General features: G+C 42.2%; 1 protein-coding gene across 1 annotated transcript in view; it reads right to left on the bottom strand.

Moving 5' to 3' along the window:
* Positions 1 to 2,382: 2,382 nt before the first annotated feature.
* Positions 2,383 to 21,477, bottom strand: part of PLPP3 (phospholipid phosphatase 3) — a 97,972-nt gene continuing 78,877 nt past the window's right edge. The window contains exons 5-6 of the mRNA XM_029617992.1: positions 16,042 to 16,218; positions 2,383 to 4,306 (exon numbers count right to left, since the gene is read on the bottom strand). Of these exons, the coding sequence (XP_029473852.1) occupies positions 4,184 to 4,306; positions 16,042 to 16,218 (300 nt within the window). The 3' untranslated portion in view covers positions 2,383 to 4,183. The remainder of the gene's footprint in view (positions 4,307 to 16,041; positions 16,219 to 21,477) is intronic.

Here is a 21,477-nt window from a genome sequence, read left to right as displayed (position 1 = left end):
ACAATCCGGCCACTGACTGAATATGAACTTCATAGTTTTCTGCTGACAAGTGGAAATAGTATAGAGGAAGTGGCCTACGGGTCAGGAATCTTCATAGCAGCCTGGAAAACAAGACTCTCTCTTGCATGGTTAAGAGTCTGCTTGAGTGCTACTATTTATTTTATTTATTTTAACACTTTTTTATACCGGCATTCGTAGGACACATCATGTCGGTTTACAGTCAACTGAGAAAGGAAATTACAAAGAACAAGGGAGGGGCTAACTGGGTAATACAAAATACCAAGGAAGAGAGAGTTAACAGCAGAATTACAACTTTTGCATTCAAGTTAGGGTTAAGTATGCAAAGGAACTTATATACAAATTAAACGAGGCATGTACACTTGAGAAATTGACATGTGTGGGCTTATTTACAGTAAGGGGAGGCAAGTGCACATATGTATAGTTAAAAGCTAGAGGGGGGGGAGAAAGTAGGGAGGGAGCAGGGGGAGAGGGGCGGGTGGGGTAAAGTGAAAAAGGGGTACAGTAAGGCACGGGTACTTTGAGGGAGGGGTTACTAGGGGGTGAGAGGGAGGGGTAATAGGGGTATTAGGGGGTATTAGGGGGCTAGGAGTGTATTAGGGAGGTATTAGGGGTATTAGGGGGCTAAGAGTGCAAGGGATACACACAATACAGTTGATACACACAATACAGTTTTCACTAAAACTCTCCTTGTGAAGGCGCAGTTTGCAACACATGGCTTCCAGTAAGAAGCGTGCTAGCTGAATCAGTGTTATGTGGAACAAAAAAAAACCCAAACAAACTCAAAAGCATCTTGCATATTAACAAGGTGGTCCAAAATTATGTACGTTGTTATGTTATACAAATAGCACCATTGATACTGTAGAAAAAGATTCCAAATTTATTTCAAGGCCAAGGAGCACAATTTTAGAAGTCCGTACTCAAAAGGATTCATTCAGGTAATATGTGGAGATACCCAGACAAAAACCAGAGATTTTATTAGTTCCTCCCTGGCTAAATTTTGTTGGGCAACTCGACCCGTCCAAAATTTGGTTGGGTACAAAGAGAAAATGCTGGAGGAATTCCGGGGACCATGCTTCCATTTTGCCCGAACGCCGATATTCATCTCAAATTTGATATTCACCACTAAGGAGAAAGTTAGCCAAGTAAGTCTCAGAAAATACAGTACCTGTCCTCCAGGTTAACTGGATAACTTTGGGTAACTAACTGGATATATTCAGCGGACCACTTATTGGGGTTTGTTCCACCGAATATCTGGGCGATTCTACCTGGATAGCTTTCCCTTGTGCTGGATTATTCAATATTGACCGTTTAGCTGATAATACTGAAATGTGTGTGCGCATACACTGAACACAGAGAGCCTAACTTTCAAACCTGTCCGCACAGCCCCAGATACGTGTGCATGGGGGTCCATGGATAATTGAACAGTTATTATATATTCTGCATGGAGCCATTCATGCAGGTTTTAACACATGTTTACCTCTGCCCCTCACACCCACCGCACGTACTCACATCCATTTCTGTATGTGCATTATCTTGCACATTCTCTGAGATTACAAATAAGCGCACACCATTTTGTACACCCACAGACCACACACTCCCTTCCACTTCTGCTGGGGCAGGCTCATTCCAAAATGGCACGCCCGGCAAGAAAACCCAAAATTTCGCCACCAGGGATCGTAGCCAGGCTGGCCACAATCATGATAAATGAGGACTTATAGTCTTCCCCATCAGCGGGGTCTGCGGGAATGCGGATGAGCCAGGCATGGCAGTGTCTGCCCCTGGAGTTCAAACACAGAGCTTCCTACCCCGAGAGGTAAGTGCCTAGCGAGAAGTAGAGGGTAAAGAATCGAATAAAGAGAGGGCAACCTGGGTGCACGCCACGTGCTGTTTTGCAAGGAAGCCAACAACAAAAAAGTTTGAGGTTTTATGGAGCTTCCTCACACATGAACATAATGGGGCTGTGTGCATCCCCACACCCAGAGCTGTGGGAGCAGTCCGGCCCTGCAAGTGAGAACAGCAATCAGAAAGAGTAGGAGAGATTGGCCACTGTATTTTTCTGGAGTTGGTGGTGATATGAAGTTACAAGTTTGGTGGCCACCAACAGTAATTTGGGCATAATTTTTAACGTTCACCTGGACAAGTTATCAAGTGTTTTCCCAACACCAGGGATATGATTCATAAAGAATTTTCTTTTTTTCCATTTTGTACTCGAGAAAAATCCTTTATAAAATCAGGTCCTGATGGTTTTATTAAGTTGGCATGTGTTACAGGACAAACCATATAGGGAACATTAGTTCAAACCAAAAATTAATTAGTTGTGTTATGAGCTTTTATTTAAAAAGCACATTTATACAGCAATAATTTTGCAAATACAAATTTTTATTTTTGTATTCTACAAAAGTCTTTGAATAATATATATTTTTTTTTTTTTTTACAAAAAATGAAACATTACAAAAATACTGACAATTTAATGTGATTTTTGATACAGTTGTCTCTAGCTGCAGTTACTTTCATTAAAAAATTTCTACCACAAAACTACAATATTTTAGTTAGCTATAAAAAATTAAATCAATGCTTTTTTTTTTTTTTAAAGCAGCACAATGTAAATAACACAGGTCAAGACGGTTTATAATCATAGTGGATATAATCTAAAAATTATTTCAGAAATAATATTTTACATAGTTAATTTTAATGTTTTATACATTATTTATATAATATATATAAAAAAAAATCATAGCTTGCTATAATTGAAATGATAGGATGGATTTTGAAATGAGGATGTGCAAATGGTTAATGTGATAATCCCTTTTTAACATAAAATGTTAGACCTTTAAAAATTTAGATACAAGACATTCACTTAACTAGAAAGTCAAGATTAAGGCTTGGATAGGTCCACCTTTCCTTCTGAAACAGAATGAGGGGGGATAGAAACCAATGGGATCTCTGGATCCGGCTGTACCGCCCAGCAGTACACCTGTGGACTGCAGAATCACTGTTCATGGGGAATCAATCCCAGGTTTATAGTGCTAACAAGACTTAAGCAAGACAGATTGCTACAACCTCATGCAAGGGTGGCGCTGATTGCTCTGAAACCACAGATGCATTTTGTCATTTGGAAATCTATTTTTTAGGAGGTGGGAGGAGGAGAAAAGGTTCACCCTCTAAAATGTGTTATGAGAGATGCACTTAGGTTTAGAAAACCCCCCCAGACACCAGGTCAACAGAACTCTGGTGCCTACTGTCAGCCCAAGTGAAAGGGCTGCCACCCGGAGCAGACAGCCAAGGCCTGGAGGAGCCTTCAGGCACCATCGCTAAACTGCAGTGGAAGTGAGGGAGTGGGACTGAAGGGAAGGTGACAAGTTGGGAGAGGAAGGGAAGTGCAAAAAAATATCAAAAGAAAAATATAGCAAAAAAATTAGATTTTTTTTTAAAAAGCAGAAAAATCCATATAAACAATAGTTTGCTCCTGATTCTATGAATTTTGACTGGCGCCTAAACTTTCAAAAGTTTTTTCCACCCTTAGATGCACTGAATGAAATGCAAATTTAAAAAACGTTGCCGTTGTCAGAAAGGAATAGGTGTAGGCTGTGGTAGCATGACGAGTAGCATCACATTTTGTACGTAGACCGTTCTTCAGTTCTTCTTTTGCTCAGGCTGCAAGGGCCCCTCAGACAGGCTCAATGGCACGAGCTTCTTTCCAAAATCAATGCCATGGTAGGTGGCAGAGTCACAGGATGCAGTTATCTGAGGAGAGGTTGACTCCAGGGGGGGGGGAGCAAGTCCCAAATCTAATTCAGTGCTATTTCTATAATAGTGCTATAGTTTATTCAGAGTTTCTCACATGTATAGAACTCTTCAGCATGGGACACGGATGACTCACTTTAGATCAAAAGTTAAAGTATTCATCACAGCAAGAGCAATCAGTGTTCATTATAACATGAACACTTTAGCAACTGCACATCCTGGCCAGCGACTCCACTTTTCCTGTTTTGATTCCATTGAACACCACCCATTTCACACAATGCTGCAAGCTAAAGGCCTCGGAGAGACACTTTTCGGCTGGGTAAAACAAATGTCTCTCCCTACATTCTACTGTCTGATGAGATATGAAAGCAGCAGACAGCTGCTGTCAGCAGTCAGTTTGCAGTCTGATGTGCAAGGTTCACACAATGTTGTGATGACTGTTTCGGTCAATGATGTCCACAGATGAAATGATTTCCTTTTTGAGTGGAAGAGGCAGAGAAATCTTTGTCTTGGTTCTGAAGATGTCGGACACATAGAAGACCTGCAAAAGGAATAATATTTCATGAGGGCATATTCAAGAGAAATTCAATGCTTGTGTTAAAGTAGTGCTATTATTTATGATTCTGCACTGGGGTGCAGAAGGCAGAGTAGACTGTTTCCTCTCATATGCAACTCACCTTTAAAAAAAACACAAAAAAAACCCAAAATGACAATATAGCATAAAAAAAAAGTTACATTACCTGCTAATGCTTATAAAATCATTAAGCCTGCTAATAATAATTTTATATTAAAGAAAAAGAAAATGGTAATGCACATTACCGCTGAAGGCAGAGCAGGTTCCACCAATAATACTGTCAAAACGTCTCAATGTGTGAAGGCGAACACCAACTTTATTTTCAAGCCCATTTAATATCTGCCACATAGAGTACCAAGTTTAATGATGATTTTTTGTGATGTGGCTCTCAGTCATTGGGAAACCATTATGAAGCCCAATAACTCATTTCACAATGGGCATCGTATTTTCTTTTCACGAGAACACCAAGAAAGTGGTTTAATGGCAATCTAAGATGGAGAGCACAATGATCAGATAAAACACAAGAGGGGCTCTGCCTAGTATGAGAAGAGCTGACAAAAGGCGGTCTTTGTAGAAATTACACTATAGCCCAGATTTTAAAAGGGCCACCTGCGAAACGTTTGGGGTTTATGCGTGTGGCTGGCCTTGCACGCACATTTTATAACAGGCCCGGCCATGCATATGAACCCTGGTACACACAGTAGTGCCGGCTGAGGGAAAAGGGGTGGTCCCGGGGGGGGGGGCATGGTCTGGACGGGGAGGGGTATGCCAGAACAGCACCATTAACCACTGTCCCAGGGAAGCGCGCGCCGGCCAGCTGCCGGCACGCGCATATTACTTCTGCTCCAGAGGAGCAGTATTAAAATAAAAAAATTAGCGATAGGGTAGAGAGGGGAAGAGGAAGGAAGGATGAAGGATAGAGTTAGCTGTAGGAAAGTTCCTTCCCAGTCTGCTCCTTAAAATCGACCCCTATATATTTTGCATGAGGACCTTCATTTTCAGCGTTTGGGGGTTTTTTCCCTGGCAATTTTAAGGTTGTAACAAAAATAATCAAAGGAAGAATGACTTTTCCACAGATTTTTCTTTTGTTTGTGGAAAAATGACTGTTACAACAAATAAAAGAAAAATCTGTGGAAAAGTCTTTTTCCCTTTGATTATTTTTGTTATAACAAAGATCCCTTGTTATGCATTAATAGGTTAACGTAGTTTTTAAATTAACAGTAAAGACAAGTGAGGAAAAAGATTTCCCATTGCTTTTTTTCCATATATTCTATAACTACAAAATCAATACCTTTGTTCCCCAAAAAATGTTTTCAAGTCCTTAAATGATATGTTCTAAGTAAAGCACTAATGGAATGAGTCATGGTTGTGTGGGGTCCTCTAATGTCCCCTTTCTCACCGACAGCCAAGATTATATAATGAAAGCTGTCACCATGATTTGCCAGTTGAAGCCAATGGAAGGAAGAGATATTAGACCACCTTTTCCTGGACAGCCAATGATGTAAGCTGCCTGCAGGATGTGAACAGGGCCAGCATTGGACAATTCCAGTAGGTAGCACTACAGAATGAAGCAAAACTGAGTAAACAACAAGAGGAAACTCTTTGCAACCTCTACAAAGCAGTTTCCAAAGGACTAAACCTCATCAATCAAGCATGGGTTTTGAATCCATCTTTTGCCAAATTCAAGCAACACCTAACACACAAAGCCAAGATATATCAGAAACCTCTCTGAAAATAAGATATTATGGAAAAAAGTATTAGGGATCTACATATGTTTGAAATGAATGGGTAAAATGTAACAAATGAGTCCATTTTTTGTTTCATTCATGGACCTCCAAAATGAATAGAGGGTGCCCATGAAAGGATCAAAAATGTTTTGTCTCAATTGTTTATGTTTCCCATTCACGACTCGGCTGTGCTGAGCAAACAGGTGCAGGCTGGTAACTATAGTTGTCACTCTGCCTAACTTCCATGCCCCAGATGTACCACTGTGGGGGGGGGGGGGTCTTCTCCATCTTGAAGCCCTCAGCAATCTAGTTACCTAGGCAGGGGGCCTTTCCTAGTAATCCTTTTTGATCTTCCTGAGTTCCACTCCAAATTCTTGGGGGCATGGCCATATTCCTCCTAACAACTCATTTAAGGCTGCTTAATTTTAAACCATTCTATGGCCTCCTTAGAAAGGCACCAGGCTCTTGAGAGATCTGATACTGAAGACAGTATCTGTACAGACTATAGCAAAACCCTCAGTCAGAAGGAAGAAATGCAGGCACAACAGAAAACATGCTCAGGAGAGACCTTTTGTATGTACTGAATGTGGGAAAAGTTTCAATAGGAAGAGCGAATTAATGCAACACCAGAAAATCAAAGGGAATGGAAAATATCTTTCTTAAAGCAAATCTCACAAATTACCAGGAAATCCACGCTAAAGAGAGATCATTATCATGTTTTGATTGTGACCAAAGTTTCAATCAGAAAGCAAATTTCACAAGCAACCCAAAATTTCACTCAGCAGCAAGATCAATTTCAGGTAGGGAAAATAAAAGTTTGTGTCACAAAAATGATACTGATGACAGATCATTCTCTTGTACTAAATCTGACAAGTAGCAGGTGCTTCAACAGGAAGCAGGACATCTCCTATGCCACTCTGCTTTACTGTTATACCCATTCTCCTTTACCTTAGGAGTCTTTTTCCACTAACTTGGCTTATAAAAAGTTGCACACATTCTTTCAAAAATGTGAGGGAACATTGCTTAGGAGTCGTTCTGCCAAGTGGCTTCTTTGTACCTCTCATGGTGCCTTGGAGTTCTCTTCCCCCAAGTTTATTTAGAATTGATTACAAAAACCCAATTTTGAAGCTCAAAATAGACAAGACTGCATTACTTCCCCCATTGATTTTAATGGTAAACGAATGAAACAAAACTTTATACCAGATTCTGAAATAAGTAAAAACAAAACTAGTTATTAATCGCTCTTTTGCTAGAGACAAAATGTTAACATTTTGTACCAGTCGATGATAAATGTGTGAATCAGATTACTACCAACAGCACTGGAAGTTAATTAGATGCAGCCCATACAGGAAGATAGATTAAAAGGCTGTCAGAGGCATATGCCAAGTCGCATGAGTCTTAAGCCAGACGGTTTTGAAATTCTTAAAAAGTTACTAATGTGCCTGCCTTTACCTTTACTAAACAGCATAGCTCACATCTGCATTTCTCTGTGCTGTGGCTAGGGTTATCCAAACACTCGCATGAATCATAAAACATAACCTCCCAGGGTTAAAATGCTACTAAATATCCCGGGCGCTTAAATTATTCAACACGCAAAAAAGAAAAAAAACCATAAAGGTTTGTAAGCAGAGAGCGTTCCGGGCTTGGGCTTGTTCCATTTCCTGTACAAGGTGCTCTCCACCCTGAAAGAAAATGACAGCAAAAGGCTTGGAATGCACTGTACAAACTAAGCCGGCATCTTAAATTTCCTGTAAGCAACTCCATTTCTTTCCACTAAGATTTAAAGGCTAAACACAGGCTTGGATTACTTTATAGCAATGATAAACAGAAGGAAAGGACACACCCATCCCTTTAAGATCCAAATTTTAATCTTGCAGAGAATAAAAAGGCCACATTAAAACAGTTTATTCCATTAAAATGATGTACTGCTCATGAAAAGGTAGATTTTAAAAAGTGCGCACGTTATAAAATGTGGTTCCCATGCGCACATGCTTGCCGGATTTTAAAATACACGTGCGCATCTGCGGGCAGGTCGGCACTTGTGCGCGCAAGGAGGGTGGGGGTATTTTCTAAACCAAGGCACAGCGAAGAAAGTAGGCCTTCCCCACAGACAAGCCTACACCCCTACCTACCTTTTCCCCAACCCTTAATCCCCCCCTATTAGGTTTTATTTTATTTTTAAATACTTACTTCAACTTCTGAGTTGAAGTAACCTCCACGCGCTGGCCGGCTGCCGGTGCATGCTTTCCTGGGACAGCGACTAATGGCCCTTTTAAAAATCGAGCCTTTAGAACATAAGACTTGACATACTGAGTCAGACTGAAGGTCTATCAAGCCCAGTATCCTGTTTCCAATAGGGGTCAATGCAAGTCACAAGTACCTGGCAAGATACCAAACAATAAACAGATCCTATGTTGCTATCACACAGTGATAAGTAGTGGCTATTTCTCAAGTCTACTTGGATAATAACAGTTTATTGACTTCTCCAGGAACTTGTCCAAATCTTTTTTAAACCCAGCTACCCTAACTGCCTTAACCACATCCTCCGGTAATGAAATCCAGAGCTTAATTATGCAATTATGCATCGGGTTGTCTCCAACTTGTTTTAAATGTGCTACTTAGTAACTTCATGGAATATCCCCTAGTCTTTATATTTTTGAAAGAGTAATTAACAGATTTACATTTACCCATTCTAGTCCACTAGTGATTTTATAAACCTCTATTATATCCCCCCCCCCAGTCATCCTTTTCCACGCCTGAAAGCCCTAACCTAGTTAGTCTTTCCTCATACAGGAGCCATTCAATCCTCTATCATTTTAGTCACTCTTTTCTGTACCTTTTCTTATGCAATTATATCTTTTTTGAGATGGGGCAACAAGAACTGCACACAGTACTCTATGTGCTCCCTCACCATGGAGCGATACAGAGGCATTATGACATTCACCATTTTCTCTTCCATTCCTTCCCTAATAATTCTTAGTTTTATGTTTTCTCTTTTATCTCCACCACTTACTGAAGCAAGGATTTCAGGGAGGAGGAGTGGCCTAGTGGTTAGAGCAGTGGACTATGAACCAGGAGACCAGGGTTCAAGTCCTCAGGTATAAAACAACAAGGACTGAATTGCACAGGCAGGGTAAACAAGCGTGGGAGTATCTTGCTTATTATTATTGGCAGTTGCTACCCCAAACCAATTAGCTAGATACTTCACTTGAGATGCGGCTCCAGCACTGCTCTCTACATCTCTATATCAATGGTGGGGGTGGAGGGGAATTGGAACCAAAAAAAAGTTACCAATAAGGGCCCTGACTTCAGCGGTCAGAGTAACAGATTATGAAAACAATTAGGTCTGAAAGCTTGCTGGGCAGACTGGATGGGCCGTTTGGTCTTCTTCTGCCGTCACTGCTATGTTTCTATATGGAATTTCCACCCATTAGGATTCTACTGTGCATATAGGGGCAGATTTTAAAACATATGCGCGGGCGTAGATTTGTTCGTGCAACCCGGCAGGAACAAATCTACGCCCGATTTTATAACATGCGCACGCATGTTATAAAATCCAGGCTCAGCGCGCAAGAGGGTGCACACTTGTGCACCTTGCACGCGCCGAGCCCGAGGGGAGCCCCGAAGGCTTTCCCCGTTCCCTCCAAGGCCGCTCCGAAATTGGAGCGGCCTTGGAGGGAACTTTTTTTCCGGCACCCCCCCCCCCCAACTTCCCTTCCCCTATCTAACCCACCCCCTAGCCCTACCTAAATTCCCCCCCCCCCCCTTACCTTATGTCTTGTTGCGTGCGCCGGCTGGCGAACCTCCGGCACGTCCGGAACGGAGGAGGGCTTGGGACCCGCCGCCGCCACGCCCCCAGACCCGCCCCCTTCCCACCCCTTTTTCGAAGCCCTGGGACATACGCGCGTCCCGGGGCTCGCGTGCGCCGTCGAGCCTATGCAAAATAGGCTCGGCCTGCACAGGGGCAGATTTTCTCGGGTTACAAGTGTAGCCTTTGAAAGTCTGCCCCATAGTCTCCTGTAGTATCTTTATCCTGTTGGACTCTATGCATCCCTAACATAAAGCACCACCCCCATTGCCAAGCTGATCCACCCTTTTATTGCAATATAATATGTACCTTCATATAGCATTGTCCCATTGGTTATCCTCCTTCCATGAAGTCTCTGAGATGCCAATTCTGTCTACTCTTCATTCAGTGCAATACATTCTCACGCTGCCAGTTTACTTTCAGACTTCTGGCATTCGCACACAGACATTTTACAGTATGATTTTTGTTTGGATCAATCTGTTTATCACTTAACAGGGGTATTTTGGAATCTTTCAATTCAGGTGGTTCTTTACTTAAAGGCACATGGTCTACTTTTATTGAAACCTCTCTCTTAGGATGCCCTAACTCCTCTGTTATTTTAGTATCCATTGAATATACCTCCTTCCGAACCATGCGCTGCTGAGTGGCTGTCTCTTTTCCCCCCATGTAGTAGTTTAAAAGCTGCTTTATCTCCTTTTTGAAGATTAGCACCTGCAGCCTGGTTCTACCCTGGTTAAGGTGGAGCCCATCCCTTTGGGAAAAAAAAAAAAAAGACTCCTCTTTCCCCAAATTAAACTTTAAACTGAAAACTATATTAATGCTTTTCACAAAAAAAAAAAAAAAATCCTTTGCATTGGAAAATCACGTTTCCAATAAATAAATCCATTGTATTGATTCATTCACGATAGTCGATGACAGATTTGATTGCAAAAGTGCCTCATGTGATTCGTTTTGGTAACTAAGTCTTGAAGCTGAGCCATATAACTGGGAGTTTGCAAAGAATTACATTGCAATCACTGCTGAACATGACCCTCATAACGACAAGAGGAAAGAGCTGGGCGTGCTTCTGGTATCCTTGTGAGTCACAGTGGACATCTATTCAACAGGCTATAGTGATGAAAAAGGTTTTTGAGTAATCTTGGGAATACAAAGTGATTCTGTATATCACCACAGTTCACATGAGTTCGAGATCATTCTTCCCTCGTCATATCGAAAAAACCATTTCCCAGCAAGAAAGAAAGGGAATCAGTGATCTAATCCCAAACCACTTATTATAGTCAAGGCTTTATGAAAAGAGAGAGAGTCTGCTTTTAACTCTTTAGTTCTTGAAGTTAAAATTTGTTTTTCCCAGTTGGTAAAATGCATTATGGGTTCAACTAACAGAAGGAAATAAGAAGCTGAAGGCTGCAAAGGTGAGGCTGGTGTGTGCAGCGAGGCTCCAAAACTCGTCAGCTGGGCACTCTAGCCAGGAAATTTTTTTTTTTTTTATTTGGAACCTGGTTAATGTGCATCTCTCTTATTGACTTCCTCCCAAACAGCAGGGGATAAGAGGTCTATGATGAGGACTGTGTCCTTTGTTTTTCATTCCAAAATGGCCAATCATTATGAGAAGAAAATCAAACCGAGATTATTATTATTTGGCTTGCAAAGCTGACCTCACCTTATTAAACGACAGGATGTTAATAGCAATCTGTTTAGTTAATAAACAAAGCACCCTCCTCGTTTTGCAAGCTCACAAAAGTATTAATGACTAAGAAGTACCTTTAAAACTATTTTTTTTTTCATGAAGCATTAAAGGATATTTGAAAGGGATTTAATAAGCATTTGGGGATATTCAAAATCATAAGCTAAGTTCAATCCTCATTAAATTTCTAGCTAATTATGTGTGTCCCATTTTCTGGTCTGGGAGATAGAACAATTTTAAGCATTGAAACTTGACATATTTTTACTAAGTTGGAACAGATAGATTCAGTAGATCAATGGATGGAGTGAATGTGCCCGAGCTAATAGCAATTTACGTTAATTAAATTCACAGGCAGCTGTTTCCTATGTACATTTACTTTGTAGCTCAAAAACCAGCCTAGGGGCAACTGTCTCACCCTCCCCCCCCATCTTCTAAAGTTGCCATCTGTTAAAAGAGTCAAAGCAGAAACCACAAGACTTAGAACTTATCAAAAGACAGGAAACATGAGTGCATCTGTCTTTAGGAAAGACAATGGGGTAGAGAGGCAAACTACTGCTCATTGTGGTTTAAAATGCTTGTTGTTTCTTTTTCATATACATACATAGGTACAGTGTGTGTGTGTGTTTGTGTAGTTTTCAATAAAACTGACAGATTACAAAATGTTTGCAATGGTATGAAAGGACCATAAAAATCCTGGGGTTTTTTCATTCAAGATGCTACATAACATGTGGCACTTGAATAATTGAAAAATGATTCTGCTGTCACTCAAGAAAGCCTGGGAGGACTTTTTTTTTCTTTGCTGCCAGGGGCGGTTCTATCATGAGGCAGGGTGAGGCGGTGGCCCCAGGAGGCAGAATTTTGAAGCGGCAAAAAGTGCCCCTTCCAAAACACCTCTACCGCAGCCGCTGCCTCACCCTGCCTCCAAAGTCAAACATTGGATCGGGTAGGGATAAACCAAACCCCTGGCTCTATCTGCTCAGTGGGAACCCCGGGCAGTAGGAATCGTGTTTTTCCCACAGACACCTCCTGCTGCTGCGAGACCCCACTGCAGCAGGAGATCACATCGGGAGAAACGCGACGCGTTATCTGCTGCCGGTTTCTCCCGCCGTGGGTCTCGAAGCAGCAGGAGATGACATCAGGAAATAGGCAAACCCTGCTGCCTGAGAGTGTGTGTCTGTGAGAGAGGTTGTGGGTGTGAATAAGAAGAGTGTGTGTATGCGTGTGAGAAAATGAACTGGTGCCTGCCTGGGGGTTGGTGTGTGTGTGTGTGAGAGAATGAATGTCTGCATTCCTGGAGAGTGGGAGGGAGCGGTGTGAGAATGAATGGGAGGTTGCCTGGGTGCGTGAGGGAGCCAGTGAGAGCGTGAGTGTGTATGAGAGAATCTGGGGAGTAAGAGCTTGTGTGTGCGGGGTGGGTGGAGAGAGAGGGTCTTAAGAGCCTGAGAGTGTGTGTCTGTGAGAGAGGTTGTGGGTGTGAATAAGAGAATGTTTGTGTGTGTATGTATGTATGTATGTAACAGTGTATGTGTGAGGGGGGCAGGGATTGTGAGAGGGGTGCCATCTCATCCCACGCCTCAGGCAGCAGATTGCCTTGAGCTGCCCCTGTTTGTTGCTATCTCCATACTAAATGCTCTCCCTTTAGTAAGCAGCTGGGAATCAGAGTTTAAAGGGCTTCATCCAACACAAAGGCAGACAGATGACACAAGATTCCAGGTTACTCGCACCATGTTGTGAAACTCCTCAACAAGTACTAAAAATGAGAAAACGTGCCAAAAAAAGATAAGAATTATAGAGCTGGTTCATAGCTTATGCAAATCCTTAATTTTGAGTGTCCAGATTTGCAGATGTACAGTGCTGAATGGAAAGCACTTTGCGGTCACAAATATTGTTTCATGGTGCTGAGCTCTATGTCCTCTGAACTTTTGACACTGCAGGCATCGTGTGCTTGCTGCCCTTCTTGGATAAAGTAGTGTGGTTCTTCTTTTCCACAGTAATTTTGACTGAAGCTTAAACTTTGAACTAAAGGTAGATCAAATCAGGTATGTGCAGGAGAAAAAAAAATACATTTCCTTTTCATTTTGTTTTCGGGAATTTTTTTTTTTTTCCCCCAATGAATTTCAGTTTGTGGATTGTTTGATTGGTTTTCATTCATGAGAAAAAAATGAAATCAAACAATTAAAAAAAAAAAAAAAATGGCCAAAAAACAAAAATGAGGCCTCCTGTCCGAAAAAATGCCAGGGCCGGGATCCACCTCCGGCCCTCACTTACCCGGTCCGCTTGGGGATCCCACCGGTCGCGGTCTAGGCCCAGGCCTTGCATAGGCCGAGGGGTGCAACAGGTCCCTACGATCTCAGCTTAGTCAAGGCAGAGGCTTCGGCCTGACACGGAGGCCGGATATAGACGCCTGCACCCAGGTATCTGAAGGTCTGTATCACATCTCCCCTGCACCTCCTCCCTTCCAGGGTATAAATATTCAGATCCTTCAGCCCCTCCTCACAAGGCTTCCCATACAGGTGAAAAATTATATAAGTAGATGCACAAGTGTGTTATAAAACAGTAACTTATACCCATAACTGTTGGTCCTGCTCGGGATCAATGGCCCTAGATCTCTTTTTTTGGGGCGTATATGCGGACTCTTGATGTTTCTAAAGCAGCGATCACGTGAGTACCGGCTAAGTGTATATGCTAATCTTAAACACGTACATGCTTTGAAAATTCACCCCCATAAAGCGTAGTTCAGCATATTTAAAATGAGGCAGTGAGGTGACTGAAGCGTGGGTCACTTTTTTTTTTTTTTGCCTTGCCCTTATTGCAAATTGAAAATCATGGTGGTAGAAAGCAGCAGTGTGTTTTCTCTGTCCAAAATCATACATTTGGCGACATCAGGAGAGCGACTCTGCATACTGGAAGAGAGATAATGAGCACTGTGCATATTGTTACAAAGCCGATAATATATAATGGTGACGAAGGGCCAACATAAAAATCCAAACTTAAATAGTTTTATTTGATTTTCCCAAAATACGTAGCATCTCCAAGCCTTGGAATTTTTTTGTTGTTGCTGTAATATGAAAATACAGACTACAGCAGCACGAAAGGTCCATAAGAACCATAGTGTGCGCCATTTTGCCTTCCTGTTGCAGTACTGAAGATTCCTCCACCTCCAATTTAATCTTCACTTCCCTGCAACCAAGGCTCCTCCTCGTCCTCATGTATCAATACAGCAGCAACTATAATTTGCCACGGAGGTGCTGAAGCCAGTTGACTGCCCCTGGGGCAGCAGAATGTCTCTCTAATAGCTCCTTCATACGAATAAAACTGACATTCGGTTTCATTGTCCATTCCTGATAACCAATCACACTCTGGGGGAGATTCAGATTTTCATTTGTAATTGAGGTATCCACATCTGCCCACATCTTGAATCCCAGGACTGTTTTTGACTCTTATAACCTCCACTGGGAGGCTGTTCCAAGCATCCACCAAGCTCAGTTCAGTGTTGCATGTCTTTGCTAGTTTAGGAGGGAGGAAAAATGCTTAACCTTTTGAAAACTGTTTGTCTTTCGAATCTCTAGGACTAAGAGTCAGCACTCCCATGAAGCTCACACGAAATGGTAGTGTAAGTCACTTCCAGTTAAAACCCAAACAATTGGGCAATTTCATTCGAAAGTAAATAGCATGAGAGCAAATCAGGCAAGAACAGTCAGCAATTTTGGGCTTTCACAATCTATTTTCTCACAAATTTTTTGCTACATTAAAAAAAGGGGTCCAATCAAAACAGCCAACTCAAATATCATGTTCCCAGAAAAGGACTCTAGGTTTAACTATGAAGAGAATAGGCAGGCACTTCCAAAAACTCTTTAAGACTGCCCGCCTGGCTACCCAAAGCACAGAGGGACAGTGGAAAATCAGAGCCTAGAAACTTGTCTTGGCAGCTCACAGTTTGACAGTGGTTTGCTCATTTTAAACGACAGTGAAAAAGTAAATACTCTGCTCTCTCAGGGTGAATGTGTTGAGCTTTACAGGGGGAAAGAAGAAATCCCTGAGCTGCCCTGGACTCCAATGGTAACATGCTCAGGCTGACAGCAGTTCAGCTGGATGCTTGTTTCCACCTCCCCCTGATCCTACCAAACCTAACGCTTAGATTGAAATTCCTAAAGTTGATGCAGCAGCCAAGATGCAGAACTTTATAATTACACACACACACACACCTTTCCAGGTACAAACATTTTAAGCTGCTTTTGCAGTTGGTATTTGGACCTGGGTCATGTGCTAAGCACATAGCCAGGACTGTGTGGGTCCTGCACTGAAAAAACTTACCGTGGCGTGCAGCAGCGACTGAAGCTGGATCTCCCAGCTGGATCCCAGAGTTCCCAGCTTCAGCTTTGCTGGTGTCAGTAGAAAAAAAAAAAAAACGTAACCCCTGCATAATAAAAATTGTCCCAAAAGGTCCCATGAACCGACCGTGAAGCTGCTGCTATATACTTACTATGCAATACGCCACCAGAGCTCCTTGTGCAAATCCTGCCAGCACATCAGAAGGGTGATGCTTGTGGTCAGAAACACGGGACAGCCCAGTGTACAGCGCCATCATGAGCAAAGTAAACTGAAGAAGGGGACGCAGCAGACGAGCTCCTCTCCAAGTGAATCTCGCCTGCAGGTAGAACTGGAAGGAGAGAAAGGGGGGATATGTCACTTATGTAGGCCCATCACAGCACAGAGAAGAAGCAATGAACACAACAGAACTAAGGCATCGCTTTTAGGTTGACCTGAAGGCACAACGGCCTACGCAGAAGAGCCAGGACCAGTAGGGTTTGCGTGCCTAGTGGGGATGGTGGCAGTCAGGCCAAGATAACGGCCAGAGCAGCGCTAACGTCTGGTGGCGCTGAAGGGGTGAGCTGCGCAGAGGTTTCCGTTCTACTTGAGCAATTATTATCTACAAAAGGTGTGGGGGGTGGGGGGGGGGAACAGGGCTGAGTGTTTTTGAAAAGGTTAATTCATTTTCACTTTTAAGTATGCAGCAAAGCAAAATATTATGCTTTTGGGAACAATGATGTGTGTTAATAAAGGCAACAGTGCCTTTTTACTCATGACAAAAGTAAAAAGCTTGCTGCAAGTAGGAATACACGTTGCATTACAGTAAAGAAGAGGAGAATGATGTGAATTTTTTTTTTTTTTAAGTGCTCTCCATTTGCCAAAGAAAATAAAAATGCAGATGAGGTTGATTTGACTCAACAAGAAAATGAACTGTAGGCTCTTGACCTCCCTTCTCCTCTGCCTTTCCTTATCAGTATTCCTTTGACCATGAAACCGGATGCTTCTAAATCACTTAGGATAAAGGATCCCGACAGTTATTCTTTTTGGCGGGGGGGGGGGGGGGGGGGACGGACGACAGGAAAGGAGGGGAAAGTTTCAAACTCCACGCCTAGATGCAAAGTCTGCCGATACTTCACAGACCTTGTACATACGTTTTCAAAGAGACTTCATGGGCACGCGTTCCTTTTGCAAATTGTCTACGGAGTGCAAAGGAGCTGCGGACTTTGCGCCTGCTTTCTCGTGTGGAGGAAACTTAAATGGAAAAATTGCACAATATTTGAAAATAGAAATCTGAACACGCTCTTTTCCTATTCCCCACCCCGCAGTCAAACATGCCTCCAAGAATGCCCCCTCACAGTCCAGCTAAGGCGGAGGACAATTCCCCCATAACCGATCTTCCTGGGTAATTACTTTGAAAACTGCCATCTAGATTGGCCAAGTCTGCCTTCATGCCCAAAGCAGATTTTTAAAATTTTGCTGCACGGAGGAGCGTTGCTGCTTTAAAGCATTTGATCTTTACAGTGTGGCTTCATTTGTGAGGGGGAAAAAAAATTAGAAATTTTTTTTTTTTTTGAGACAGAAATCTGACTCCAGTCCGAGTGTCTGCGAAAAGAACTGATAAAGAGCACACACTGCAGTGATTGATGATGTCCTCTGTCATCTAACTGTGCACACTCACAATAAATCTCTCTCAGTCTCCCCTCACCCGATGAACGCAGAGTGTAACTTGATGAGAAATATGGACTAAGAACAAAGAGCAGTAATCATCATATCGCAATACTGTCTGATGTGGCAGTGCCTGCTCATAATTTCATTGCAAGAATGATTGTAAAAGCATAGCAGGAAGACTCAATACTGAGGTGATTACTGTTGGTACGAGTTAAGAGAAAGGGCAAAAGGATGACACAAGTCAATGAAAAGAATAAGGGCTTGAACGGCAAAGAATGATGACGTGACGTCAAATGGGCATTGTCCACTAACAGCTATCTGGGTCTCGTTTCCGGCAAAACCGCGGACACAGTCCTCTTCCCAGGTTCCTGTGGGAACGGGGGAACAGAAAGGGAAGAGCCGACAGGAAAACTACAACTGTCTATCCACAAATCAAAGTTGTCTGAGCACGGCCAACTCAAGGAGGTTGGGGGAGCAAAAGCAAGACGGGGCACTTCGACAGACAGCTACCTTCCTGTGAGTAAGGAAGGAAGAGGATAGGGGCCGGGGGGCTGACTGAGGGTCAGACAAGCAGCTATATTTTTCTGCTGTTACCCACACAGACAACTGGACTCGTGAATACAGAAAGTGCCAGCAGTAAGAATGCGGAGAACTAGATTCTCATTCATGACTATGAAGGGCAAGTACAACGGGAGCTTAAGACGAATGTGACTTCTGTACTATAGGAAACCCTCCCGAATAAAGCAGAGAGTGTATGCATAAAGAGGAAGGCCATTTTGGACTGAATTTTCAAAAGCATTTACATGGGAAAAAGTTTTTAGGCACACAAATTGGCTTTTTAAAATTGGGAGTTAATGAATGGTAAAAAGGACATGCAGAAGGGATTCACTGCATGCTTTTACATGCATTGTAAAAAGATGTTCCAAGGGGACAAGAGTTGGAATGGAGAAACCACTTGTGCGCACACTTTCAATTTTCAAAATTAGGAGGTGAATTTTCAAAAGATGTTCACTTGAAAAAATAGCACGTGCACTGCATAAACTGGCATATATGTGAGCAAGTGTATTTTAAAAACCTCAAAATACGCATGTAAATTGGAGATCACAAGTAAAGTTGTGTGTAAAAAAAAAAGGGTCTGCCAGGACATTCTTGTTTGCGCGCATAAGTGGCTATTTTAGAACCTACCAAAGTGACGCATGCAAGTCTTTTACTTGTGTATATTTACTCCTGCGCAATATCTGGTGTAAGTGATTGTAAACATCTCAAAAGTGAAAAAAATGACTGGGTCGGGGGAGGGGATCTGGTAACATAGGGAGTTCTTCAGGCTGAAAAGCCAGGAGGGCCCTCACAAACTGCAGATGGATTGGGCAAACTGGTAGACTAATTGGTAAAACTGGTAATTTCATTGCCATGCACATGTTGTAAAATTCCCTGACTTGCAGATGTAAAAACTGACTTATTGGGGGTAAATGCATCTAAATAATGCAAGTAAAATCTATTTGCATATCCCTTTAAAATTTGAAGTACAAATACATGGTTATATCATTTGCACACACATAATCCAGCTATGCTGCTGAATATCCTTGTAGTAAGTGCTACTTAGGTGAATAAGTCTTATCTGTCCAAGTCTTGTCTAAGTTTAGACTTGCTATTAAGCAGGTCTAACTTACCTGGATAAGTTATCTGCTCAATGCTGACTATCACTACTTAACCAGATAACTTATCTGGCTAACTAGTACCACCCTGATCCACCTACCACTTCTCTGGCTAGTCACATAACTGGATATTCAGCAACTGCTACATACTTATCCAACTATCTAATGCTAAAAGTGCTTTGAATATCTGGCTCGCAAATGTAAACTTACCTGGATAAATAGCCAGATAAGTCTTTTAAAAAAAAAAAAAAAGTACTATCTTACATGGCTGGATTAAGTCCGAAAAGTGCTAATCTGACGTGCAAGTAATGCTTTTCAAGACTTCTCCAGCTAAGCGCTGCCTCTTAGCCATATAAATCAGAACTTATCTGGATAAGTGCCACTACTTTTCCGGATAAGTCCAAACTTGAGCGGCTCATGATTTTTACATGCGTGGCTCACGTTTTTATATATGCAAGCATGTGTGTGTTTATATGAACTCTTATTTTATAACCTATGCATATATCATTTGCATGCAGGTTATAAAATTCAGAAGTAAGTTACTGTGCACTCATATACATGTGAATGGGGCAGCCATGAGCAGTTTGGAAAGTTATTCTCCCTGTATGTAAATGTACATATACGCTCTCCAGCAGGTGTACAATGTCTGTGTGTATGCCATGCAGGGGTACACGCGTACAGACTCATCTTCAAAGCAGACTTAAATATGTTAAATCCGCTTTGAAAATTTAGACTAAATCTGCATTTGCTCTCTTTATGCAGATTTTATCCCTCGACAGGCTCTTATAAAATTACCCTCCCTGTTTTAAGCTAGGAGAAAACCTGTACATGGATATGCAAAATTATACCCCCCCATCTTCTAGCATGCCACTAGCTCAGAGTTAGCAGGGTTCGAACAGTACGGCAAATGAGAAGTGCTTCTTTATAAAACACACTATTTTCTCTGTAATATTTTAACAAAAGGTTTTCAGCTTTTTTTTTCTGTATAAATTATTGTACAACATAGAAATAATGTTAAAAAGCCTTCAAGCCTACTGAATTTGCTGAAAAGGGGAATGGCACCTAGTGCCCCTTCAAACGTGATGTTTGCTGGGTTACGAACTAGCTCGTTGGGTTTCCTCTGTGACATAGGGCAATTTATAATGAATACATTCTGTATTGCAAGGTTAAAGAGAAGGACTCAATTTGTGCCACATGTCTAGGCCTTGACTCGCTCTGGTGTGTGTGTGTGTGTGTGTGTGTGTGTAACCCACAAATGAAGCGCTGGCAACCTCTTCAGGTCTGGGAGACAGTTGATCTCATTTATCAGGCCGGCTGCCAATCACATTGTAACTAACCTTACCCCATTTCACACAAACGGAAACTATGTTCGTAGAAGGCATAAGACTACAAAGCCACAGGCTGCCTGATCAGCTGACAGCTATTAACTTTTTTTTTTTTTTTTTAATGACTCAGGGATGCAGACAGGTTAACCACCACCGAAGTGCCTCCTCCTTCCTGTAGAGTTGTGATCTGCACCTTGCCACCTGGTTTCTCAGGTGACAGGATATCCAAAGTTCAGTAACTTAACTATTTCAGGCTGCACATTCCTTTCCAGCTATCCTGGCTGCCGTCTTGGTCCACGTGAATATGAAGAAATAGGAAGCACAAAAGTTGTTGTAGGTGTCGGACTGAATGAATGGAGCATGGCTCTCGAAAGTGAGGAAAGTCCAATAGCAGGGTCTCACCTACAACTTGTTGGATGGCCCTTATTCCCTCGCATTCTTTTCCTAAATCCAAAACTATAGAGTCCATTCATGACACCGCGTGGGGTGCGCACACAGGTATCGAGATGGTTACTGATCGAGCCCTCAGATCTTTGCATGTACTTCTCTGGCGCATACTTTGCACCTGCTTTCAAAACGGATTTCCACCCACAAAACATGCAGACATGACCATGGTTCTAAACTGTCCACCTGACACCGAAGGTAAACTTGCATACACATGCCATGCAGACACGCAAAGCTTCCCTGCATTCAGGACAGGTGTTCCAGGAGGCAGGTTCTGGACAGGTTTTTCATTTGTGCACGTGGGTTTTTATTTAAAAAAAAGCATGCTCGTAAATTGTCTAAGCAAAAATTCCTGCACAGATTAGCAGATGCATGTCTGAGTGGGTAGTTTTGCCAGGGTAATTTTCTTTGAAACGTGTAAGTTTACTTTGAAAATTAGGTTGTAGACTGTGGGTGGTTAAACAAATAAATATCTCACCCTCTTTGTGGGTACTTTTTAGGGATGTTCATTCGTTT

This window comes from Rhinatrema bivittatum, chromosome 10 (assembly GCF_901001135.1).
Source record: "Rhinatrema bivittatum chromosome 10, aRhiBiv1.1, whole genome shotgun sequence".
NCBI classification, from domain to species: domain Eukaryota; kingdom Metazoa; phylum Chordata; class Amphibia; order Gymnophiona; family Rhinatrematidae; genus Rhinatrema; species Rhinatrema bivittatum.
This window is presented reverse-complemented; position numbering and strand designations above follow the sequence as displayed.